The sequence below is a fragment of the Ailuropoda melanoleuca genome, chromosome 1, assembly GCF_002007445.2.
Source record: "Ailuropoda melanoleuca isolate Jingjing chromosome 1, ASM200744v2, whole genome shotgun sequence".
Taxonomy (NCBI): domain Eukaryota; kingdom Metazoa; phylum Chordata; class Mammalia; order Carnivora; family Ursidae; genus Ailuropoda; species Ailuropoda melanoleuca.
In genome coordinates, this window is record NC_048218.1 from 83,917,687 (window position 1) to 83,944,908 (window position 27,222).

Below are 27,222 nucleotides of genomic sequence, written 5' to 3' on the forward strand. Positions count from 1 at the left end.
ACTATATGCTGAATGCTGTGAGTCCTTCTCGTGAATAACTGGACCTAAGAGTGATCTCGGGTATTACACTTGCCTCTTAAGACCATAAAACTTGCTCCTTCCCATTCTATCCTACTTCAATGCATGGTACCCAATCACCCCAATCAAAAATCTAGGAAACTTTTTCAACTCTTCTCTTTTCACCTCTTTGATTTCTCTCAAAGCCACCTCAGGATCTCCATGATCAGTGATGAAATTTCAACCCTCTTCACTTCTCATCTGAATTTTCACTTCCCTAACTGATACCCCTGCCTCTAGTAACTCCCTCCAATCTAGCCTACATACTGCTTTTAGATCACTTCTCCAGCTGGCAAATATGAACACTTCACACCTCTGTTTAAATTCCTTTGGGGTTACCTTTCAGAGTTGCCAGCTTGGCATGGTTTATAAGCCCTATTATGGCTGCTCTCTGCCCAACTTTCCTGCAGCTGGTCCTAACGCACCCAGTTACAGCCATACTTAATGATGATCTTTCTAAGCAGGTACGCTTCTTCCACAGCTCCACCTCTTTACATATGCTGGTTGCTCTCCTTTACCCAGCCTTCCAGTCAGGCTAATCCTTATTTATTGATCAACATCCAATACAAAAGTTACCTCCTTTATGAAAACCATCACTGACCCCCAATGGCAGAGTTAAATACCTCTCCTTTCTAATCCCACTGCTTATCAAACATAGCTATAACACTTATCCTACTTATTTGTATATTTGTATCTATCTCCCCTATGAGTTTCTTGAGGAAGAGGAATATGTTTGATGCATCTTTGTATTCTCAGTGCCTGGAACATCAGTTTGTGGAATAAAAACAAAATATCTGATATTCAACTTACAAGTTTTATGTCTGAAACATAGCATGTACACTCTATAAATCAAATCCATAGAAACAAACATCATACCCATCCCATTTTTTAGTGGTGAAATGGCCTCCGTGTTCTCCCTGGGAACGCGCAGGGCATTCGTATCTATGTAATATGTGGGGCCGCCTTGTTTGCCTTTATCGCCATCTATTTCCATCAGCGTGCTTCCATCATCTCTTTCTACCACCATACCAATAGCTGTGGGGAAATCCACCTGGAAGAGTCAAAAACATAATACAAGTTTTACCTGCTTTTATCAGGTAGTCATTTTTTCCCAACTAAAGTCTTTTACCATAATTGAGTCAGAATTTCTGCATGAATTTAATTCTACATAAATGGCCCTTTCACATCCAATTAATTAACACTACACTTACCTTGGGACAGTCTTCACCAGCATAACCAGCTCTCACAGTATAGGACCCAATATCAAAAACAAGAGCTCCAACTTCATCTGAAAAGATGAAAGGATAATTAACATTAACAACCTACAGGTATCATATGAAAATTAAGAGTACTTAATGTGCTTAAAATGAGAAAGTATGTGAAGCCTCTATTACAAATTAAAACAGGTATTACATTCATATCATTACTAGCTTGAACCTAGTTTTAAATACATCTTAAAATAAAGATTCATTTAGTTAAAATGTAACAAGTCATATGCTGTATATCAGTATAGATTCAATCAGGAATGAGATGGTACACTAAAATTGGGTCATTTGCAAGAGTTTACTTATTAAAGGGACTATTTACAAAGATATAGGCACAACACAGGAAAACCAAAAGGGATAGTATGGTACGCTAGCACTCACAAAGATCTGTTACTACCCTTAGAACTGAAGAAACATGGAGAAAGAACTGTTACCAGAACCCAGGGAGAGTTGTGTTTGGAGGGCTACCTGAGAGGAGCTGTGACTTCAGTTGAGGGTTGCAGTGAGCCATGGCTAACCCTGAGGGGAAGGAACCAGACTAATAAATATGACAACCTGGGGCGCCTGGGTGGCACAGCGGTTAAGCGTCTGCCTTCAACTCAGGGCGTGATCCTGGCGTTGTGGGATCGAGCCCCGCGTCAGGCTCCTCTGCTATGAGCCTGCTTCTTCCTCTCCCACTCCCCTGCTTGTGTTCCCTCTCTCACTGGCTGTCTCTATCTCTGTCGAATAAATAAATAAAATCTTTTAAATAAATAAATAAATAAATAAATAAATAAATAAATATGACAACCTTTCTCTCCCCCGCGCTCCACTGGCTGGGGTGATCTCGCAATTTCTCACCCAAACTGGGCCACTTCTGAATGCACAAAGGGTTCCGTACCAATAGTTCTACCAGGACAAGAGGCATAAAGCAGGACATATGGTTACCCTACCAGTGGCCAAACCAGAGGTTAAGAGATCCACTGAGGCACTCTATAAGGATCAGCCTTCAAGGGCACAAAGAGGGTGGAAAAGGGTGGAAAGTAGACCCAGAGGTGCAAAGGGAAGATATGCAGTACACTTAGGTACCATTTTTTTCATATGTTAAGGGAAATTACATCCCATGCAATTAAAGAAGAAACTTAGCAAAACCCCAAGAAAAAAAGGGACTCTGAAGAATTAGAGTTTAAGATATAATTATACAGGCCAAGTAAAAATCATTAAAATGAAGTTATCAAAGTTCATGCATTTCAAAGATTTTTAGTAAAGTTTAACGCTGAGGAAGAAAGCTGGTAATTTTTTTTTTCACATACATATTCAGAGGAAAGCCTCTAATTATACTTTAAAAATATTTCATCCAAAACAGCATGCCTCCAAAAACAAAACACTTGGGTTTTCCAGGCACTAATTTTTCAAAGAATAATTTTTTCAATCATTAAAAAGAATAAAGAACTATTATTATCTCCATTAAACTGGCAAAATCCATCTGATAAGACCAAGTGTTGTCAAAGATGTAGGGAAAGAAGAGCTCCTACACATTTGCTTATAAAAGCTGTAAACTGATACAACCACAATGCACAATTTAATCACATGCACTAAAGTTGAAAATGTGCATACACAAAAATTACACTTTTATCTTCTCTAGAGAAACTCTCTCACACATGTCACAAGGAGATACGTTTCAGAATGTTTACTAGCTATGTGACCTTGGGTGATTTCTAACCTTTCTGCCTCAGTTTCCTCATACATAATGTGCTTAATAATAGTTCCTATCCCTATCTCATAGGATGCTCTAATAAGTAAATGTGTTAAATGCTATAATGCATGTAAGCACCTAGAACAGTACCTGCACATAATAATCATAGTAAATGGGAGCCACTATTAACCATTATTATCACCACACTGCTCGTCACAGCAAAAAAATAGAAATAATCTAATGGTCTCTCAGTAGGGAAATAAACTATAATTTATTCACACCATGAAATACTACACAGCAGTTAAAATGAATGGTCTAGATCTACATGTATTAATATGGATAAATCTCCAAAAAATGACTAGCTTGAAAAGCTAGTTACCACACACACACACACACGTTATGATACTGTTTAATTCATTATGGACACACACACTGAGTAAAAGTATAAAATATGCATGGGGTCTGGGAATGTTGCCTACAACTTCGGCTCTGTGGCTACCTCTAAGGAGGGAGAGAAGGGGATTCTATATCCCACATTCTACTTCTTAAAATATCTCAAGCAAATACAGTAAAATATTACACCAATTTATCACATATAAACTTACACATATTTTTAGTATGTTTGAAGTACTTAAAATTAAGTTTTAAAATAAAGAAAAATTAATGATTATATAGATAGTTGTAGTTAAGAGATGGTGTCCTTACAGAATAATGATCTCATTTTTATTCAAATAAAATGAAGAGCCATCCATTTTTCTTATTTGAAAGGAAGTTTCTGCATTTATTACATTTCCCAAAGTAATTATCCATTCTCTATACAATTCTCTGATCCAAATTATTTTGTCTGAAAGTAGTGGTCCTTAAAAGCAGAACATGCATTTGTTGTCACCACAGCATGTACATTCAAGTACAAATAGTAAAGTTACTAATGAATATGAATTAATAAACGTTAACACTGACTAACCAGAATATTGGCTAAAGAAATATCCTAACTAAATAAATGAATTGCCTTACCTGGTTAACCAAAATTTTCAATTACTGTTCTCAAAGGATCAATCTTTTGTCCTATACCAGGGCTCTTAACCTTTTCTGTATCATGAACCTCTTTCACAAAGCTCTGGGCTGAAGTGATTTCCCCCTAAAATTCATTTGTTGAAGTCTTAACCCTTAGTACCTTAAAACAGGACTATATTTAGAGATAAGATCTTAATTTAAAGAGGTGATTAAATTAAAATGAGATCATAAGATGGGCCCTCACCCACTATGACTGGTGTCCTTGCATGAAGAAAACATTTGGACACAGATTCGTACAGAGGAAAGACCATGTGAAGATACAGGGAGAAAACAGTTTTTATAAGCCAAGGAGAAAGACCTCCAAAGAAAGCAACCCTGTCAACACTTTGATATCAGATTTCTTGCCTCCAGAATGGAGAGAAAATTAATTTCTGTTATTTAAGCCACACAGTCTGTGGTACTTTGCTACAGCAGTCCTAGCAAACAAATACAGACATGTTAGGAAACTTATGATTCCCTTCTTAGAAAAAATTATAAAAGAAACCAATTATAATAAAATATAGTTCTACCCGTGGATTACATAGGGAGGCCAGGCACCACATATTTTGAACCCCTCCCTTAATTTATCCTTTCATAGGTAATCTGTTCCACCCTACAGCCTCAACTTTATCAAAATATTAATTCCAATCACAAATCTCTCTCAAGCCCTCACCTTCATCTAGATCCGTATCTCAAACTTTTTTTTTTTTTACAATTTTTTTAAAAAATTTTATTTGTCAGAGAGAGAGAGAGAGAGAAAGAAAAGCACCAGGCAGAGGAAGAAGCAGGCTCCCCTCTGAGCCCTTGATCCCCAGGACCGTAGGATCATGACCCGAGCCAAAGGCAGATGTTTAACCAACTGAGCCACCCAGGTGTCCCTCAAACTTTTTTTTGAGCATCACAAATAAGATTTTTTGTTACCATTAAACGTCTGAATTTTAAACAGATTCTTGGACTGGTGGCTCGTATCCATCAGCTTGTTCAATTTTAGCACTGGTCTCATCCCCAGAAGCTTTTACCAGAATTACTACCTTCACCATGAAACTCCATGAGCTTTCCCAATTCAAACCTGGGCTTCTTCAGCATTTTTACTTTTCTAAAAAAGACATCGTGGAGAAGATAAATAGATCGGCAAGCTTTTTCTATGTCTTTTCTGATGGTGTCTGGAACCAATTTATTGATCACTTCTTTCAAATCATTTGTCTGCACCTCTCAGGTCATAATCTCCATCATCTTTTTCTGGATTTGGTGGAACTGCTGGTGCTGAGCATAAAAGGTCTTCTGAATCGAATTTTGGCAATTTTTAGTAAAACTAACACCAAATAAATGAAGCAAATAACCATCAGTAGTCTTGACCTCAACACGAGCTTCAGTCACATCTGCCATTTTTTGACCATGGAGCACATTTTGTCATGGGCAAGATCCATGCCATGGAAACTAGTCAGGCAGTTTTTGCCCTGAACATTCTCAGTAGTAAGCTTAAATTTTTTTAATGCAACTTCATCAGGGGCGCCTGAGTGGCGCAGTGAGTTAAGCACTGGACTCTTGGTTTCCACTCAGGTTGTGATGGAGCCCTGCACCCCTACCCTGTCCCCTGCTCCGTGCAAAGTCTGCTTAAGGCTCTCTCTGCTCCACCCTACAACCCCCCGCCCCCCAGTGAACGCGCACACACTCTCTCTGAAATAAATAAATCTTTAAAAAAAATAAGGAGTAAAAATAAATGCAACTTCATCATTCTGCAAATCAGCAAAGTTCACTTCAAAAACATGATCCTTGAGGACTTCAGATGCAATTTTGGCTTCACTGAGTTCTCTTGACTAGTGTTTTTCCAGTATTTCTTATACTGAACATAGGTGGTACATTCACATCATACCAATTTTTCTTAGAAAACAGATCAACTGCTTTCTTCTTGGCTCCCCTTCTGCCACCTTTCATAAGGCACTTGTTCTTACCAACCGCCATGATGCTACTCAGAGAGCCAAAAGGCCGTATCTCAAACTCTTAGTGTACAACATCAATTCCTCCTGATGTCTCACTGGTACCCCAAATTCAACATATCTGAAGCACTGTCTTCTTTTCCCCATCCTATCTAACCTAATCTCAACAGTGCTATGACAATTAGTGGCCTAGTCAGCAGAGGCAAAAAACTGAGACTTGTGAATGTCTTCAGATTTTCATATCCCTCATCAAGTTTTGCCAAATACTTCTGCTATTTCTCAATTACCTTCCTCTTTACTACCATTGACACTGTCTTGAGTCAACTCTTCTTTTAAAAAAGATTTGAGAATGCATGTGTGAGTGCACGTGGTGAAGGGGCAGAGGGAGAGGGAGAGAATCTCAGACATTCTGGGAGAGCACAGAGCCAAGGCAAGGCTTGATACGACAACGAGCCTGAGATCATGACCTGAGCAGAAACCAAGAGTCGGATGCTCAAACAACTAAGCCACCCAGGCGTGCCTTAAATGAAGCTCTTATCTCAACAGGGAATTATTACAATTCCCTATAAATATTGTGCTTCCCATCTCTCCACCTTCTCCTTCACCTTTCAAACTGCTGCACTGTTATTTTTCAAAATTGTAACTCTGAGTGAACATATAGGCACATAAATCCTTCAATGAAAAAAGAGCATCACTCAGTGGTTTCCCATCATCTACAAAACAAAATTAAAATCATTTCACCCAGTTGATATTCAAGGCTTATTAGCAAAATCTGCCCCTAGTCTCGTTTCCCACCTCACATACTAGCATTGGATAATGTTGTCTTCTAAACACACAATGTGCTCTCACTCAGCTAACCTTTGCATATGCCGTCCTTCTCCACTCTTCTTCCATCACCTCCATAACCTCTCTTGTGAAGTCCTCTGAGTTGAGCTGGTAACTTGTCTGTTCTACCTTTGTACCTTCTACATATTGTCATTACTGAACACACTACGTTGAATTAGTTACCCTTTCTCATCAAGTCACCCAATTCTCATCATGATATAAATGATAAGAAGTACCACTACTTCAGGCATCACTAAGAAAAAAAAAAGCATGCTGCCAATTAAACTCTGCCACACCATCAAGAAATATTCCATGTTAATTAGACTAGAATTGAATTTTTTAAAATTTTAAATATGTAAAATAGAAAAACCTCCACAAAAAAAGAAATATTCCAACTTCAGCTCTTTAAATATGGGGGGGATGTACAACTAAAAATAAATAAAATGTGGTGTCTATTTATTTGACTGACTCACTTATAAGACTGTCCTTCTTGGAGGCAGAGGCTATACCTGCTTGGCACATAGTGAGCACTCAAAACTTTTTTTTTTAACGAAATGAAAAATCTAACAAATCAATCATGCTCCTGTCCTAATTAGATGGCAAACGATTTTTTTTTAATTTTTTTAACTTTTTGGAAAACTAGACATAGAATTTTAATCTGAGTGGGACTCTTGATTCTTGGAATTTTGCATCTGCTTATTTTCCTTTTTCAAAGGATGGGAAATAGGTCTATTTCCTATACCTTGTTTTGTTAAAATCTAAGTACCAATGAATCCAAAATAGGAGAATGGCAAAGGGAGATAGGAGGCTTAAACCATAAACATGGAGGTCTGGGTATTTAAAAACCAGGATACAATTTCTAATGGATAAAAATCCTCAACACTTGCAACCCTTTGCTACTAAAAACACTGTTTTCACTTTTCTGAGGATGTTGATGTTTTTCCACAGAGTAAATAGCTTTCAAGTTTAGAGGTGTGGTGATTTTTCTGGGAAAACATGAAGCAATGGTGGCAATTTTCTAACCTGGTCTTAAAACATTCCAATATGATACTGAAGGCAAATGACTTTGGAAGAAAGCAGGAACATTATTTTTTTGTTTGGACAAGAGTGCCTCAACTCATGTAGATGATGGTTCTGAGAAATTTTTAAGGTTAGAGATTTGGGGGTGAGGGGTGCAGGAATGATGAAACACAATTTAATCAAAGTTGAACTGTTTATCTTTATAATGTGAGTTTGAAGTAAAGGAGAACCATGAAAGATGGTCACAGGAGCAATGAGAAGGCCCAGAAACCAGTTAGAAAGTATGGAAATCCGGGTGAATTATGCACTACACCCAAAGCTAAAAATGAATGTCAGATTTAGTCAGAAATCATTATTAGAATAAGATAGCTATAAATTTTAAAATTTAAACTGCAAACATCTTTTAAATATGCAAGCAAGTTAAAAATACAGCTAAGTTAATTACACAAAACCTAGGTGGGAGGTTTGGTTTCTTTTCATAGTACACACACTTTGGAAAATTGACCTACTACAAATACTGGCCATACAGGGGTAGCTCAAACACAAAATCATACACTTGTTTTTGTGAGTTTTAAATACTTTATATATGAAACAGGCTTTAAGACATATTCCTCTCCATAAGCAAATGAGACACAGGACGTTTATTCTGAATATCTAAACCATACATGAATATGCTCTGATTATATAAGTGAAAAATGACTTATGGAGAAACAACCAAAAAAAATGTTTTTAAAGTGGGAAAGGGTTTTATTGAATTGCCTTTTTCTTCATCCCAGAGATTCCTGTTCACCACTTATTAGGAAGTTATGTAACTCTGGGCCAGTTACTTAATCTTTTCCATACCTTATTTTCTTATTCCATTATATGGGGATAGCAGTATCATTTCCTATGGCTCTTGCAGATTGACTTAATGGATATATTAAATGCAACACATGAAAAATCTCTGGAATAGCTCTTAGTACAAAGTATGCACTCAATAAATGTTTGCTGCTGGCATTATTAGTATGCATTTCTACCTCAAATTAAACAATGCCTTCTAAGGAAATACTCATGAACAGCTTCTAGGCCCTTGGATCAGTGAACCTAAAGGTCAAAATAGAGTCAACAGCCTCCATGAGGCAAAGGCACAAAGATCCAGTTTTTTGGTCAGGATTGCATCTTCAGATGGAAAAGAGGTGAATCATGAAGATCCAGCAGGCTTTCTCCAAAGTAAAAATGGGAAACTACTGACTCTCACATTTGAGAAATCAAAACCAAGAACATAAACGGGGATGAAGGGGATGAGGATCAGCATATTACTAAAAGGAAACTCAAGCTACATTCCAAAAACTACTAAGAACTTTGAAAAACTCATTTCTATCCCTTACCTGTAAAATGCGATCCTCTTCAGAAACAATAACCTTACTAGACATAATGACAAAAGCAACACTTTAGATTTGTCTCCTCGTTCTCTAGACTCATGAAACACAGCACAAACCTGAATATACATCAGGGCCTCCTACCCATCTAGCAAGAATGAAAGCTCTGAGTATATTTCGAGTGGGAAGTCGAGATACTGCGTTTCTAAAAAGCCTGCAGGTGATGCCGACACTGCTGATCCATGGACCACACTTGGGGTAGCAAGTGTATCATTCTCTCACTGAACATTCGCAACCACCCCATCGGGTAGGAATTATCATTCCCGAAATGAGGAGCCTGAAGTTGGGAAAAGTTAAGTAACTTGCCCAAGGCCAAAGCGCTCAATAAATGGTGAGACTGAAAGTACAAGTCAGGTGTGTGTAACTCCCAGGCCCGTGCTTATCTTTCCACCCACCACAGCCAACCCAAGGACATCATCGTTAAGTTACAGGTGTTCCCACGAGTAACTCTGGAGAACCCTCAATCAGCAAACGGGAAGAAGTTACTGAAATGTGTAAGGCAGCTGAGCACGAACGAGAGGAGGCTGTGTCCTGAGTGGCCGCCACTCCTCCAATCAGTGGTACCTCTCGCGGTCGCTTTAGCCTCCACGGGACGTTGCGGAAACCCTCCGTCCACACTTGCAAACTGCTGGGACCTCCCAAGTTTAAGCACGCGCGCGCGCCCCAACGTAGCCAAGTTATGGATGGAGACACCGGGGAAGATGCGACCCTGCGGCCGGCCACGCAAGCCGGGGCTCTGCTGGCCAACACCCTAGGATGGAGTGCCCGCCCAGGCGGAGGCCGGCGCGCACCCCCAAAACCCTGCTCCTCCGGGGGCCGAGGCTGGAAGGAATCGCAGGAGGCGGCGACTCCGGGCGCCCGAGGCTCTTGCCGAGCCGGGTGGGCTCCGGGGGCGGGCAGAGCACGGGGCGGGGATGGGGCGGGGAGGCTGGGGTCCCAAGCGGGGGAGACCGGAAGGGGCCGCCGTGGAGGGGAGGGCTGGGGGCGGCAGTTACAAACCCCACACGCTAAAAAGGCGCGCTCTCTCGTCCGGCCGCACTCACTCACCTCCCCCGTACACCCCGCCGCTCATGGCTGCTGTCCGCGCGACTTCTACGCTAAAGGCTACCGGGCGAAGTGACTGCGACGACCGCGACGGTGGGTCCCGAGAAGCACTAGCCCCCTACCCCCTTAACTTCCACCGCCACCCCCCTCAGGCAACAAAGCGGCGTCCACACACCCCGGAGCTCAGTCACACTTGCTGTCTNAGGAGAGGGAGGAGAGAGGCTGGAGGGAAGTGTCGGGGTGGGTCCAGGGGTGTGGCTGGGCGTGGAGGAGCAGTGGGAATCTAATAACCTAAACTAAACCCCTGGAAAACAGTCTAGAAATACAAAGTGTCTCCACGCAGCGATTCCTAGGTTTGGACTGTGGAGAATGTAGATTTTTTTTTCCCCCAGAAAATGTACTTTCAGCTAACTTTTATGTTAAAAAAAATTAAAATGTTATGCTCAACTTTGGGGTAGGGAAACAGTAAATCAGACAAACCTATAGGCTCCTACAATTTTTGAAATGGTTATTAATAATTAAAAGAAGAAAGAGATGGGGGCGCCTGGGTGGCACAGCGGTTAGGCGTCTGCCTTCGGCTCAGGGCGTGATCCCGGCGTTATGGGATCGAGCCCCACATCAGGCTCCTCTGCTATGAGCCTGCTTCTTCCTCTCCCATTCCCCCTGCTTGTGTTCCCTCTCTCNGCTGGCTGTCTCTCTCTCTGTCGAATAAATAAATAAAATCTTTAAAAAAAAAAAAAAGAAAGAAAGAGATGAAATACTATATACTTTCCCAAACAAATTTAGGTAGCACTTTAAAAATTATTTTTAGAAGTATCATCAGTTTCTTTCATCCTGTTACACAAGCGTAAAACAATCCTCATCCAGGCGACTACCTAATACTAAATACATATCCAGTCTGTCTACTGTTCTTAGTCCCCTATTTTTACTAGCCCAGTCCGGGTCACCGTTGTCTTTCCCCCTGAATTACTGCAATAACTTAATTGCCTTGCCTCTTGGCCACATTGCAAGCAGCTTGACCTATAAAAACGCCCAAATCTAGTCATGTTACTCCAACTCAAACCCTTAAGATGGACTGCATCTCTTGTAGTTAAAAGCAGTTTTTTAGTTGATTTGTCTAGAGTCCAGACATAGGGGCTGCCCTTAACCTTAGGAACAATGGAATAAAGCCCCATAAGTCTTAGTCCCAGCAGTGTAGCAGAAAGTGATAGTAGATACTGTATGGTGACTAACATAATATAATAAAAAAATATTATTATAAGAAAAACAGAAAAAAAAAAGAAAGTGATAGTAGGGTGAGGAACAAGGCTAGTGAGAAAACTTTCCCATCCACTTAACAGAATAATCTCAGCATATCTGATCATTTAGGAGACTTCCCATTAACGCAATGAGATAATGCAGAAGTCTGCAAACCATAGCCCCATGGCCATATCACACCTTCTTTCTATTCTTGTGTGGCCTATGAGCTAAGAAAGGTTATTTCACTTTTAAATGGCGTTTTGGAGGGGCACTTGGGTGGCACAGTCAGTCAAGTGTCTGACTCTTGGTTTCGGCTCAGCTCCTGATCTCAGGGTCATGAGATGAAACCCTGCTTGGGGCTCTGCTCTGAGTGCGGGGTCCGAGTTTCTCTCTCCCTCCGTCTCCCTCTGCCCCTCCTGCTTGCGCCTTCTCTCTCTAAAATAAATAAATAAATCTTTATAAAATAAACACTTTTTATTTTAAGATTTTATTTATTTACTTGTCAGAGAAAGAGAGAGCCCAAGCAGGGGGAGGGGCAGGCAGAGTGAGAAGCAGGCTCCCTGCTGAGCAAGGAACCGATGTGGGACTCGATTCCAGGACCCTGGGATTGTGACCCAAGTGGAAGGCAGATAACCAACTGAGCCAAACAAGCGTCCCTAAGGTTTTATTTATTTCAGAGAGAGAGAGAGCGCAGGCACGCACAAGTGGGGTTGGGGTAGGGGGGAGGGGCAGAGAGAATTTTTAAGCACACTCCCAGCTGAGTGGGGAGCCCCAAGCAGGCTCCATCTGAGGACCTTGAGATCAGGACCTGAGCCAAAACCAAGAGTCGGTCACTCAACTGACTAAGCCACCCAGGCACCCCCATTTTTTAAAAGATTTATTCATTTTAGAGAGAGAGGGGGAGAGTACGAGTGGTGGGAAGGGCAGAGGGAGAGGGCAAGGGAGAGAGGGACTCTCAAGCAGACTCCCCACTGAGCACACAGCACCCTGTGGGGCTGATTCCAGGACCCCAACATCATTACCTGAGCCCAAATCAAGAGTCCAAACCCTCAACCGACTGAGCCACACAGGCGCCCCTATTTTTAAATGGTTTTTAAAAATGTTTTTAAGAATATTTTGTAACATGTGAAAATTATATGAAATTCACATTTCAATGACCATAAACTAAGCTTTACTAGAACATAGCCTGGCTTATTGCTTATTCATTTATGGCTGCTTTTGCTCTATTGAGTAGTTATGGCAGAGACTGTGTGAACTAAGCTGGAGAGCATGTTTACTATCAGACCCCTTGTAGAAAGAGTTTACCAACCCCTAAGATGATGCGTTTAACACATCTAGCACAGTGCACTAAGTACTCTGTGTTAACTGTTGTCCCATGATTATATCTCTGCGTATCAAATCCGCAAAAAATTTCCATTTCCACTCTGTGGTTTTATGCTGTGTTTGGCTAATAAAGCTGATGAGCTATAAAATATGTGATACTTTGGTAGTAATTAAACATTGAAGCAATACTATTCGTGTTCATAAACACAGGAATTCATTTAAATCTGTTCACAATTTAAATGCATAGGAATTCATATATGCCAACTTAAGTAGATTATATGTATTGATATCTCTCATCAATACTATCTCCAACCTCTTCCATACATGTAGCAAGTTGGGTTGGAAAAGTAATATATTTGTCCTACTAGTTCAGACAGTTCATCAGAAAACAACACAGCTCAGTAAGGTTAATGAGGACCACACTGCTAGCCTTCAGGGAGGCCTGAGATGCTGTGAATGTCTCCACCCATAAAGAGCACAATGGAGTGCAGGGAAATCTTCAGGATGACAACACAAAGAAGACAGCCTGAGAAAATACTGGAAAGTCATTCTTAGCTGTTTTGTTTAAAATAAGGGTTTTGCTTCATTTGATAATTTGAAAAGATCTCAGAAAACAGATCATTCATTCATTCATAATTTCAGGTCAGCTTATTCTCTTGATGTATCACTGGCCATGTTACTTTATATGATAATAAACCATCCTAAGGAACTTCAAACGAACTGAACTTCAGAGGCATTTGATATGTCTTGACTAATGGCACGTTAATGCAGATAAAAGTGCACACTTTAGTCTTTCATAAATTTTAATCAGCAAAATTGTTACAGGACACTAAGATTGTTGGCCTTAATGTATTGAATCGCCAAAGGAAAGGACTATTGAAAAAGGAAACCTATTCAGTATCCCAAGAGAACAATGCTAGGGAACTGCGCATCCTCGGTAATAATGACATTTTTTCCTTTGTGGCAAGACTTATACTGTGGCAGCTTGTTGTCTTCCATTCTTCATAATTAGGAAAATCGGTAGAAAATACATTAAAAGAAAAATACTGACCCAGCAGAGTCTACTTTGAAAAATATAAAATACATGAGGGATATTTTTTTTTTTGGCGTTAATATTTCTCCTCTGTAGCCTAATATGTTTTCCCTAAAGTCTTCGCTCAGCCTACATTAACATTACTGATAGCTAGTCGGGTTAAAAAAACAACAAAACAACAGGAATTCAAGGTTATTGTCTGTATGCCACTTCTCAAGGGCATAATATACCCAAGCAATCGATGCTTGCAATTCTCCCACCTGAGCCAACATTCTCCTTCTGTCTATCAACCTAATAATAAAAAGATATTGAAGTGACATATATGTAAACTTACTGAGCCCTTAGTATATGTTCAGTGGTTGCCTATGAATCCAGGTCAATAAAAATAAGTGTGCCCTTTCAGAAATCCTTTGTAGGGGCGCCTGGGTGGCACAGCGGTTAAGCGTTTGCCTTCGGCTCAGGGCGTGATCTTGGCGTTATGGGATCGAGCCCCACATCAGGCTTCTCGGCTATGAGCCTGCTTCTTCCTCTCCCACTCCCCCTGTTTGTGTTCCTTCTCTCGCTGGCTGTCTCTATCTCTGTCAAATAAATAAATAAAATCTTTAAAAAAGGGAAAAAAAAAGAAATCCTTTGTAATCTCCAGCGGCAAGAATCTCCTGTCGTACCCGGCGCAATACTTGGTTTTTCCTCACAGGGTCGCTGGTCTTCCATTCTCGTAATGCGGCACAAGTCCGCCCGAGGTGCTGTACCTCACTCCTTTTTCACCAGCTCCATCAGATTTCAGACGATGAAATCAACGGCAGTTGTTAGAAAATATTACCCATCTTGTCCTTTCTCAGCCTTTATCAGTCTCAGAGTGGAAAAAAAGTTGCAACTTACTAATGTAAGTTAGGAAACACATTCAGGAGATTATCATTTATTAAAAAGAATGACACAACAATTCATGTACATTTAGAAGTACTTTGTTTCATGCAGCAAAATTGTGACATTAGCAATTACCAAAAACTAATTTCTTTTTTTTTTTTTAAGATTTTATTTATTTATTTATTTGACAGAGAGAGAGAGCCAGCCAGCGAGAGAGGGAACACAAGCAGGGAGAGTGGGAGAGGAAGAAGCAGGCTCCCAGCAGGGGAGCCTGATGTGGGGCTCGCCAGAACGCTGGGATCATGCCCTGAGCGGAAGGCAGACGCTTAACGACTGAGCCACCCAGGCGCCCCTCCAAAAACTAATTTCAATGTGAACAGTTTTGTGGATATACGTTTGTGTATAAGGAGTCGTTGTAAGTACCACTCTGTTTAGTGAAATTCCAAAAATATAAGCACTACCAGGATAAAGGGTAAAAATCTGGAGTCTAGAGTTTTTCACCAATATTAATATGACCGATCAGATTTATACATCTTTTTGCCATTAGAGTAGTTAAGAGCTCTGCTAACCATTTCAAATAATATGACCTAGCTAGACAAAGAAGCAAATGAAAAATATACCGTTATAGTTGGTACCTTAACAACACGCCAATGGATTTGTCATAGTATTAACAATGTGATCCTGAAAAGACAGATAAGGAAAGGAAAGAAGATGAAGTGCTGGATGTTCTGTGGATTTTATAAGTCTTTGTTGCTTTTTTTCATAATCACTTTAAAAATCTCTTTGCTCATTTGATTTAGCTCTTTTCAGAAATCACAGCACAGGCAAACACTGTCAACATTTAACCATCTGGTGCTATTAAGTGGCACCATGCCACCTGGGATCACTTTAGGGCCAATCCTGGGCTTCCCACTGATCCAGGTCAGTGCCAGCACCACGTTATGGGACTGTTCCACACCCCACATAGCAACACGGAACCAAGTCCAAGGTTCTTGCTCTGTATTTCTTCTCTAGAACCCTTGAAACTGTTTTTGGAATATGAAGAAGTTCATCTGCCATATGATAATAATGACTATAATTACTGACCTCCTAATAAGTGCTATAGTTGGAAATGCACTTTATATGTCGTATTTTCTAGGGAATCCACACATTTCCATGAGGGTGTTTTCATAAGAGGCCCAAAGATTTCAGCAAGTTGCCCAACATCACACAGCTGTTGAAAAAGTCAGGATTTGGAACTAGGGCTTTCTGACCCTAGCAAACATGCAGTTCCTACTTCCTAAGATACCTTTTCCTTTCCACTTCCTCTGCACCTCTCATAAACTTTATCTTTTTTTTTTTTAAGATTTATTTGAGATAGGGAGAGAGTGCACAGGGAGAGGGGCAGAGGAAGAGGAAGAGAGGTGGAGAGAGAGAATCTCAAGCAGACTGCGCTGAGCAGGGAGCCTGACGTGGGGCTTGATCTCACAACCCATGAGATCATGACCTGAGCTGAAACCAAGAGTCTGACGCTTAATCAACTGAGCCACCCAGGTGTCCCACTTCTTGTAAGCTTTAAAAAAAACAATTTTAATTTTTATTTATTCATACACATATGAATAAATATATATATGTATATATATGCATACACATACACTTTTTTTTTAATCAAAAGGTACAAAAAAACATAGAAGAATGTCTCTCCTCTACCTGTGTCCCCAGCTGCCCCATTCTCCTCTTCAGAGATGTTCTATGCTTCTATGAGTAATTATGTAGATATATCACCCCCCCCCCGCAACTTTCCTGGTATAAATGGTAGCTCACACTACGGTGAGTTTTAAAAAGCATTCTCTTCGAAAACTAATTTTAAGATGTTTACTTCTGAGCATTTTTATTTAAAATATCTGAGTTGCTAGTTTATACACACAGCTAGAAACTGAAACAATACAAAAGGGTGAAAAAAGCAGGGCGCCCGTGTGGCTCTGTTGGTTAAGTGTCTGCTTTCAGCTCGGGTCATGATCTCAGGGTCCTGGGATCGAGCCCTGCGTTGAGCTCCCCGCTCAGTGGGGAGTCTGCTTCTCCCTCTCCCTCAGTCCCCTCCCATGCTCTCTCTCTCTCAAATAAATAAAATCTTTAAAAAAAAAAAAGAAAGAAAGAGGGAAAGAAAAGAAAAAGAGAGTGAAAAAAGCAAGTCTCCCTCCCTCCTATCCTTGAAATTCCTTGGTTTCTCCACGCAGACTGCCCCACTCTTACCAGGCTCTTTTTTAACCTTCCAGAGATAGTTTCTTCAAGTAAAAGCGTGTATGTGTATCCCTTCCCCTATCTTTTTTGTTTATTCACACAAGCAGTAGCATACTGAACACGCTGTTTTGCACCTGACTTTTTTCATTCAACTCTTTTATCTTGGAGATCATTCCAAGTCCCGTTATGTGTAATTCTATCTTACTCATTTTAACATCAGACGGAATTCCATTATATGTATATACCATAATTTATTTTACCGATTCTCTATACACAGACATTACGTTGTTTCTAGTCGTTTGCTGGTATAAAGAATGTTGCAATGACTATTCTTTTCTGCATGCATGTGTGAGAGAGTTTTTATGCAGGATGAATTCCCAGATGTGGAACTGCTGGGTCACAGGGTATATGCATTTCTTACTCAGAGGTTGTACAATTTACATTCATCCATTAACATGTTTGGGGGTGTACTTTTTCCTCCAAACCTCACCAGCATAGAACTTTATCAAACTTCTATCCAGATGGAGTTTTTATATAAGATGTTTCATTCATTCATTAGCTGTTTAGGCAGAGCCCCTGATTATACTAACTGTGCCATTAATGGTGTACCAGATCCAGGACTACATTTTGGAGGCTCTAGACTCTGGATGACAAAAGCAAGCTGAATCTTTGATCCCCTAATTTATGGAACACCCGCTCTAGGCCAGGCACTGAGAATACAAGGAGAGATGAGCTGTGGTTCCACTCAAGGCCTGTAACAGTTCCCACATTATAGAAAATGGCTGCAAATACCTTCCAGGTGCTAGTTGGAGAATGGATCCAAATGTTCACTTAGACTTCGGCTTCCACCGAAGCTTGCAAAGATGTGGGTGGTGGTTGTGCAATCCTTTCATTTAAAGTCTTTTATCTCCGCTCTGGCATAGGCATATGAATAAGACAGTTGCAAAGAAAAGAGAAAGCATTTGGCACACCCAATAGGTGGTACTCCCATTTTAATTGCGGGATGCACTCTGGCTCTAGCCAGGGAATAGCTTCTAGGGTTTGTTTGTTTGGGAGGTGTGAGAAGGTGTTTCTTTTGTTCTGGTTCTTTGGGCGATAGAGGGAGATCCAAGTTTTTTTTAGAAAAAATATGTGAGAAACAGAGGGATCGTTAATTGCAGAACAATCGGTCTTTGCAGATAATTCAAATAACTAGCCATCTTCCAGCGCTGCCTAAAGGAACTATAAGAAAAGCTGTATTTGGGGGCATCTGGGGGGCTCAGTCGGTTGGGCGTCTGCCTTCAGCTCAGGTCGTGGCCTCAGGGTCCTGGGATGGAGCCCTGCATCAGGCTCCCTGCTTGGCTGAGAGTCTGCTTCTCCCTCTCTCTCTGACCCTCCTCCCTGCTTGTTCTCTCTCTCTCTCTCAAAAAAAAATTAAAAAAAAAACCCAAACCTGTATTTAAACTTACCATTGTGTTTGTTGATTTCTGCTAAAAATGTCAAAAGTGACCATATCCAGATGGAAAAACCCAAACACTGAAGAATTTGAGCATGAAACGAGGTCATAATTAGCAATGAGGTGTGATTCTGGAGTCCAGCCTCTCTTTCCCCCCGTCCCTTTACCTCATACAGCTTCTATGGAATCACATTATGCTACTCTAAGATTACTCACTTTATCAACTGTCCGACTTTGATAAACTCACACAGGGATTAAAAAGCCTCTGGTTTTACTCCTCATACCATCAGTGGTGCACCAAATCCGGGAATTCATTTTCGGGGCTCTAGACTCTGGATGACAAAAGCAAGCAGAATAATTCACAAGCTAAACCTTTGATCATTTCGTATCGTTCTGTCAGCTGTTAGAAGCATCAAAGTCGTTCCCACTGTGCCAGCTGGGCTATAGGAAGAAACACAGAGATAGCAATGCTCTGGGAAACTTTTTGGTGCCTATCCCCTGAGACATCTGAACAAAGAGATTATGAAGGATTTTATCTCTTCTGAAAGGTTCCTGAGTAACATTTGACAGTAACCTTTATGACTGCAATTGCTAGTTTTTTCCAAGAAGGCTTGTTAAAAAAACTTTACCTAAAATTTCTCCACTTCACGTCGTTATCACTATGATCATAATCACGGCTGCTAACTAGCATTTATTTATTTATTTATTTATTTATTTTTAAAGATTTATTTATTTATTTATTCGACAGAGATAGAGACAGCCAGTGAGAGAGGGAACACAAGCAGGGGAGTGGGAGAGGAAGAAGCAGGCTCAGCGCAGAAGAGCCTGATGTGGGGCTCGATCCCACAACGCTGGGATCACGCCCTGAGCCGAAGGCAGACGCTTAACCGCTGTGCCACCCAGGCGCCCCTAACTAGCATTTATTGAACTGTGGTTATTGCAAACTGCTGACCCTGAGGATACAACAGGAATAAGGCAAAGAAAATCAGGAAAAAATACAAACTTTGACAAACATGTAATGCAGATAAGGATTGAAAGAGAACACAGAGAAATGAAAACGGTTGTACATAACTAGTAGAGTCGTGTGCACATTTTTTAATGTTTTGTTTGGTCTCATAAATCTGTTTTAACCACCATTATTTTTTTTAAATCATTTAAAATTTTACACTAGGAAAATAATTTCACAATCCTAAATCGGGATATTGATCTCCGGGTTAGCATTTTGGTACATATCATTTCAGGCTTTTTTCCTTTGCTTGAACTATCTCTTTATCTAATTAAGGATATAGATATAATTTTACACATAATTACAATATCTTAATATATAATCACATATAGTTATGCATAATTTTATTTATATAATTCAATGTATAAAATATTTAATAACATACTATATAAGTACACATTCTGTTATGAAATATGCATATTTTGCTTAATATAATTTAAACAGGTTTCCATAGTATTATATAGAGATTTACCTAATTTTTACCAAAATCATTGTTTAGAACAGGGATCAGCAAAGTATAACCTGTGCATTGCCTGCATATTTTTGTAAATAAAGTTTTATTGGAACATCCTATGCTTTTTTGTTTCCTGAGTGTCTATGGTGGTTTTTGTGCTATAACTGCACAATTGACTAGTTGCAAAAGGGACTTCATGGCCCACAAGCCTAAAATATTTATTATCTGTCATTTTACAAAAAGGAAAGCCTTCAAATTTCACTGTCAGGATATTTCATAATTTCAGCAATCGTCTTTTGATTGACATTTCAATCATGTCTAATTTTCTGCAGTTATAAATATTCATATAGACTAAATGATAGTTTTATCTTGAGTTATAAATATCTTGGATGTTTATGACTTTGCGACTTTGCGAATATTTATTGTCATAGAAGTTTAAAATTTTTATATTGACATTGATGCATACATCAATCTTTTCCTTTATGATTTTTACCTTTAGTATCTTGCACAGAAAGGTGGGTGGTTCACTTTTGTTGAAATATCCAACCCAGAGCTACTTAGGGGCTGGAGGGTTTTGTTGGGTTTTTTGTTTGTTTGTTTCAGAATATCTAACCCTGAGCTGTGTTCTTTAATACTTGGATGGGTCTGTTTATCCTCTGTCCATTTACATCAGGGAAACTGCTCAAAACCAAAGCAGGCAGGGGACAGGGGCTCCCCAGGGCTCAGCTGCCCCATCCTCATTGTGCTCCAGCTGCCGGCCACTGACTTGGTCTTTCCAGGCTCTGGCTGAATGCCTTTATCTCCCTGCTAACTCCGAATTCTGACCGGCACACTGAAGCACCCAACTTGGGGCCTACCTGGCCTGGCTCTAATCCTTGGCTTCCCCAAGACTCTGCCTGAGCCCCTGCTGAACTCTCAGAGTGCTACCATCTAGGATTCCGTACTTGCTCATGCCTTCCAAACTCGGCTCACACCCTTACTTGCACCTTTTAAACTCTTGACTTGCCTTGTTTGTTGTGCAGTCACCAGCTTGGGAAGGCAAACAGAATCATTGCCCAATTAAATTCCTCTTCAAATAGTTCTCAGTGTAGTTTGTATACATGTGTATTTGTTACTAAAAAAAAAAAAAAAATCCATCGTGTAAGAAAAATCCAATTAGCCCTCTGAAGTAATGCCTGGTACCTACTTTTGAATGCCTGAATTAAATCACAGCGAGCCTCAAATACCATCCAAGAAAAGATCTGGGAGCACCAGGGAGAGAGGTGAGAAGGAGGCGTCTGTATTAATAAAATTAACCCCTACAATTAGCTGTTTTTCTTTAAGTAATCTCTACACCCAACGTGGGGCTCAAACTCATGACCCCAAGACCCAGAGTCACACACTCTACGGACTGAGCTAGCCAGGTACCCCTACAATTAGCTATTTTTTTACTGATTCAAAAGACCTAGAGGTTGACACTAGAGTATAATAATTTATAGGACAAAGTGGAATTTTCCTTAAATTTTTTAAAAATACTCTTTCTTAAAGTTTGTGAGAGTTTACTGTCACAAGTTTTATTGGTACTAAGAATCTTTCCTCATAAACTGTACAGAATTACCTTACAAAACATAAATGCATGGAATAACTATTTCTTTTTCTTTTCTTCTTTTTTTAGGGGGGAGGGGAATAGCTATTTCTAAAATGCAGAATTTATTTTCTTTTAACTTCTCTTTCATCATTTACAACTCTCTTTCATTGAACCTCTCCAGGAGGAATTTCCAATTCTCTTTGCAGACTAACAAACAACTTCAAAACACCCTGGAATTTGTGTAGAAGCATAGAGCCATTGCATTTTTTCCTGAGAGAATTTAGCTATGACTTTGATTACTTCTATTGGATTTTATTTTTTTTAAAAGATTTATTTACTTAGTGGAGAGAGAGATCGCTAGTGGGAGGACGGGCAGAGAGAGAGGGAGAGAATCTGAAGCAGACTGCCTGATGAGTGCGGAGCCTGACCTGGGGCTCGATCTTACAACCCCAAGATCATGCCCTGAGCCGAAACCAAGACTCAGATGCTCAACTGACTGAGCCACCTGGGCACCCCTATTTCTATTGAATTTTAAAGATGAAGAATAGCAAATGACAATTCCTCATTATTTTCCCACCTAACTCCAGCCCTCCTTTTCTTGCCTTTTCCTAACGTTGTGAAGTCAAAGCCTGGATTCTCCTCAATCATCTCCTTAGAAATTGTATTAATTTTCTACTGCTGTTGTAACAGAGTATCGCAAAATCGATAGCTTAAAACAGCTCAGTTTTTTTTCTCTTATGTTTCTGAAGGTCAGAAGCCCAAATTCAGGTCTTAGGGGGAACAGATCAAGAAGCCTGTAGGGCTGTGTTTGTTCTGGAGGCTCAAGGGGAGACTCTATTTCTTGTCCTTTCCATCGTCTAGAGGCTGCCTGCATCCCTTGGTTCATGGTCCCACATCACTGTGTTCTGTTTCCGTCAACATAGCTCCTTTTCGAACTCTGACCCTCCTGCCTGTCTCATAAGGATTCTGCACCTGCCCAGGTAAACCAGGGAGTGTCCAATCTTAACCTTAATCACATCTCCAAATCCATGTTGCATTGGAAGGTAAGACATTCACAGACTTCAGGGATTAGGTTATGGACATCTGGGGGGCGGACCATTATTCTGTCTCCTACAGATGGAGTTCTAACCTAGTCATCCACTTGATCTGCTTTATAATTTTGTCTAGATGAACACACTAACAGGAAAACACCATTACTATTATCTGTCTTTAAAATGAAAGTATAGGGGCACCAGGGTGGCTCAGTTGGTTAACTGCCCGACTCATAATTTCGGCTCAAGTCAGGATCTCATGGGTCATGGGATCGAGCCGGGTCATGGGATCGAGCCATGTGCTGGGCTCGGTGCTCAGCGGGGAGTCTGCTTGAGATTCTCTCCTTCTGTCCCTCCCCCCACTCTCTCTCTACAATAAATAAATAAATATTTTTTAAAAAGTAAAGTAAAACTGAAGTATAAAGACAATAGGCATGCTCATGAAAAGAGACAAAAGCAGAGATTAGGGCAAACATACTTCTGTAATGATCTATTTTCATAATTATATAACCACATATCTCTCTGCTAGTTCCCTGCTTTCGTACCTTCTCATATCTCACATGCCCAGCCTTAGCTAGGATCTCCTTTTGGGCAGTAGGAACTCCCTGTCTGCCATATTCTCTCTGCCAATATTCCAAATTTGCTTAGTCCTGGGGTAATTCTTAAGACCATTTGTAAAACTTCCAGTTGTTTTCCCTCCAGGTACCTGCTAGAATCTTACTTCTCCATTCCTCTACTCTGGCCAATAAAATGTGAATAACTTTGAGGAGTCATATATCTAGGTAGAAACTTTAAAAGATAATGCTCCCTTGTTCATGTTCTCTTTCCTTTTGCCTATCTGACCAGCAGCACTCTCTGCAGGGGGAAAAGCGGCCTCAATGGATGTAGCAACAGGAGAAATAAATCCCTGTTGTTTTGAGCCTTTGAGATTACAGGTTTGTTTGTTATTACAGCATAACCTAACCTGTCCCGAAAGAAACCAGCCCTACCATCTATTTTCTCTCCTGCTGTTCTCAGCCTGTGGTGGACCTGGTTGTTTTGTCTGACTGGCATTCCTCTGAAAACCCACCCTTTCCCCACTTTGGGTCCATGTGATCCATGGCTTTAGTGATTTCATGATGGAGAGTCAAACAATCAAACTGTCCCAGCCCCTTGGCCCCAGGGGTTAGTCCAGCCTGGGGCACCTTACCCGAACTGGGCCAGTTATATTAGGATTTGGCTGGAAAAATTGGGGAAAGAAGGGCTCTTTCTATGGGGGCTTACTAAAGCAGGGGGACTATGCTTTTGGAGCTGCCAGTGGCCATCTAGGAAAGCAGAGCCAAACAACGGAGAGAAACATGTTTTTGATGACAATTGTTTGAGACCCGGCATTTAGCTATGTCGTAAGAATCTTTAGACTTTCTTTGAGAAAGTCTCTTTCTTTGAACTTTCCTGTTATTTAAGCCAAAAGATTACCTCTAGACTCTAATCTAGTTTGAGTTGGGATTTCCATCAATTACAACTGAAAAGGCGCTGACTAAAATAGCTTGAAGCATTAATGGAGATATCAGGAAACCGTAGAAATTTTCCTTCCATTTTTTTTTTAAGATTTTATTTAATTATTTGTCAGAGAGAGAGAGAGAGAATGAAAGAATGGGCACAAGCAGGGGGTATGTCAGACAGAGAAAGAAGCAGGTTCCCTACTGAGCAAGGAGCCGGATGCGGGAACTCAATTCCAGGACCCTGGGATCATGACCTGAGCTGAAGGCAGACACTTAATGACTGAGCCACCCAGGTGCCCCTTCCTTCCACCTTTATGCTATGGAATATCTACTGAATTCTCACTGGGCTTAGCAGTCTTTTGTTTAGCTGTATTTGCTTCCTATTATATTCCTCATGGTGCTTATTTACCAAACACATTCTGTTCTCCTTAATTCCTTTCTCACTCTCCAACATGAGCTGGCCTTTCACTCCTCTGAAATCAAATTCATCTGTCTTGAGCTTCCTCCACTTTAACCCCATTCCTATGTATTTTCATCTATCCACCTCTTTCCAAAGATAACAGCATCACTCATTCCTCCGCCTGTGGCTTTCGTGTCCTGGCTTTCCTCTGATACCTCTGACTGTTCCCACGCCTCTACACCCGTGTCTTGCAGCCTGGGAACAGCTCTTCAAAGCCTCTACCTTTCTTTTCTTGCAGTACAGATCCCTGATATCTTTGGCTATAACTGCCACCCATAAGCAAACAGCTCTCAAATCTATGTATTCCGGTCTTGGCCTGCTGGATGTTTGCATTCACATGTCCCAGCTGGGAATGTTCTTCAAACTTGATGGGTCCAAAGTAAAATTTTTCTCCTCTTCCAAAATTCAAGCTCTGCGTTATTCTGGGCTATCCCAGTGACCCTGCTTGATACCCTCAGATCCAGTTTGTTGTTATATCCTGTCCGTATCACCTTGCAGTGCCCCACCAAACTATACCCTCCTTACTACAAACACAGCTACTAGTTCTGACTTTATTACCCGGTTTTTGGACTCATGCAATCACTGCCTCAGTTTCCCTTACGTGATCAGACACCAGAAAGCCAGAAACAAAATGATGTCAAAAAATACATGTTAAAGTAGGTTTTAGGTTGCTACTTCTTGTTCAGGTACCTACATCAGTTCAGGACTCTCAGTTGAATGCCTGCTAGAGATCTGTTATTCACGAATTGGGGCTCAGTATTTCCTATTCACGATGATATCCTTGGCGCACTTGGAAATAGTACATCTTATGCTCAGCGAACATTGCTGCAAAATTCTTTTGTAGTCCTCATGGCTCCACTGCAAATGTCAAACATGCTCTTGTGAAAGGTTTCCAGAACACATGCAGTATCACTGTTTTCTTAGAGCGTTCTCCCAGCCTTGTCCCAGACTCTTTGATCTTCTTGTTCCACTACCATCCTTTTGTATCAGAGCCTAAAAATATGCAACATTATATAAGCCTCAAATATAAATACATAAACCTGGAAGAATCAACCCCGACAGCAATAATCCACCCAGCCTCCACCCTGTCTTCTTTCTAGCTCGTTCTCTGCAGAAGACGCTTCCAGCTCCTTTCCTGAAGGGCAGCAAGGATCACATTACCCTTCAGTTTACTTGCTCACGCTAACTCCAGGACCCAACACAGATTGATTTGCCTGGTGTCTCAGGCCATTTGGACTACTAAAACAAGATACCATAAATCGGGTAGCTTATAAACAACAGAGATTTATTTCTCATAGTTCTGGAGGCTGGGAAGGATCAAGGATTTCACAGGGTCGGTTTCTTCTGAGGCCTCTGTCCTTGATTTGCAGATGGCCATCTTCTACCTCTGTGTTCACATGGTCTTTCCTATATGTGTCTGTGTCCAGATTTCCTCTCCTTGTAAGGCCATTAATCACATTGGATTAGGGCCCATCTTAAAGACCTCATTTTAACTTAATTACTTCGTTGATGAGTACTCACCAATATGCTGATTTTTAAAAAGTAGATTTGGCTTAAATAGGCAGAGATAGGGGATGCTGTAAGGATGTGATCTTGTGAGCAAAGTCCAGGGGCAAGGAAACTTCAGGGAATGCTGTGTGGCCAGTTTGGCTGGCTAGAGAACCAGGTGACAGATGGATAGGCTGTATTAACGGTCCCCCCCCCCCAATTTATATGTTGAAGTCCTAATCCCTGGTACCTCAGGCTGTAACTGTATTTGGAAATAAGTTATTTTTTAGTTTATTTATTTATTAGAGGGAGAGACCATGCACAGGGAGGAGGAGCAGAGGGAGAGGGAGAAGCAGACTCCCCACTGAGCAGGGAGCCAGGGGTGCGGGGCTAGATCACAAGACCCTGGGATCATGACCTGAGCCGAAGGCAGACGCTTAACCCACTGAGTCACCCAGATGCCCCTGGAGATAAGTTCTTTACAGAGGTAATTGCAGACAGCCCCTTCTCTGCTGTCCTACCCACGGCTTCCTTGTGGTGTATTCAATAAACTTCAATCTCCTTAGGGGTGCCTGAGTGGCTCAGTCGTTAAGCATCTGCCTTTGGCTCAGGGCCTGATCCCGGTGTTCTGAGCCCCACATCAGGCTCCTCCGCTGGGAGCCTGCTTCTTCCTCTCCCACTCCCCCTGCTTGTGTTCCCTCTCTCGCTGGCTGTCTCTCTCTCTGTCAAATAAATAAATAAAATCTTTAAAAAAAATAAAATAAAAAATAAACTTCTATCTCCTTAAAAAATAACTAACTAAATAAAGAGGTAATTAAGTTAAAGTGAGGTCTTTAAGGTGGGCCCCAATCCTGATCCTAGCTATCCTTCATGAAGTCTTTGCAAACACTGAATTAGTTAATACCGAACCATTACTACTACCGAAAATACAGGGTTACGTTCCTGTAAGCCTCTGGTCACCACATTTTCGTCAGCTGATTAATATATAATCTTCTTTAATGTGTGTTTCTGTTTAAAGGTGTTTCATTTAATATACATTGTTGATTCATTAAATTTGAACTCACAGCCATCAGCACTGTAACCCACGCCTGAACAAAGCTCGTGGAACACACGTGTCTGTTTCTGTAGGGCACATCACAGCCTTCTCATGCTGGGGAACACGAGGCAGCACTTCACCACTATGCTTGGGGGCCATTTTAAGGGCAAAATCACCAAGAAAAATCACAAAAATGCAAAAACGTGGCCCAAAATAGACCTAAAGATTACTTGTTTACAGCAGGGCGGAAGCAAGAAGGCAAAGTATCACCGTGTTTCAACTCAGCTAGGA

The 27,222-nt window shown here is 40.8% G+C and overlaps 1 protein-coding gene and 1 pseudogene across 1 annotated transcript in view; both read right to left on the reverse strand.

Annotated features, from left to right (window-relative positions):
- ACTL6A (actin like 6A) overlaps positions 1-10,490 on the reverse strand; it is a 29,196-nt gene extending 18,706 nt beyond the window's left edge. Inside the window, exons 1-3 of the mRNA XM_002912449.4 lie at positions 10,298-10,490; positions 1,269-1,345; positions 934-1,108 (exon numbers count right to left, since the gene is read on the reverse strand). Of these exons, the coding sequence (XP_002912495.1) occupies positions 934-1,108; positions 1,269-1,345; positions 10,298-10,322 (277 nt within the window). The 5' untranslated portion in view covers positions 10,323-10,490. The remainder of the gene's footprint in view (positions 1-933; positions 1,109-1,268; positions 1,346-10,297) is intronic.
- On the reverse strand, positions 4,845-9,224 carry LOC100480548 (annotated as a pseudogene).
- Positions 10,491-27,222: the final 16,732 nt, after the last annotated feature.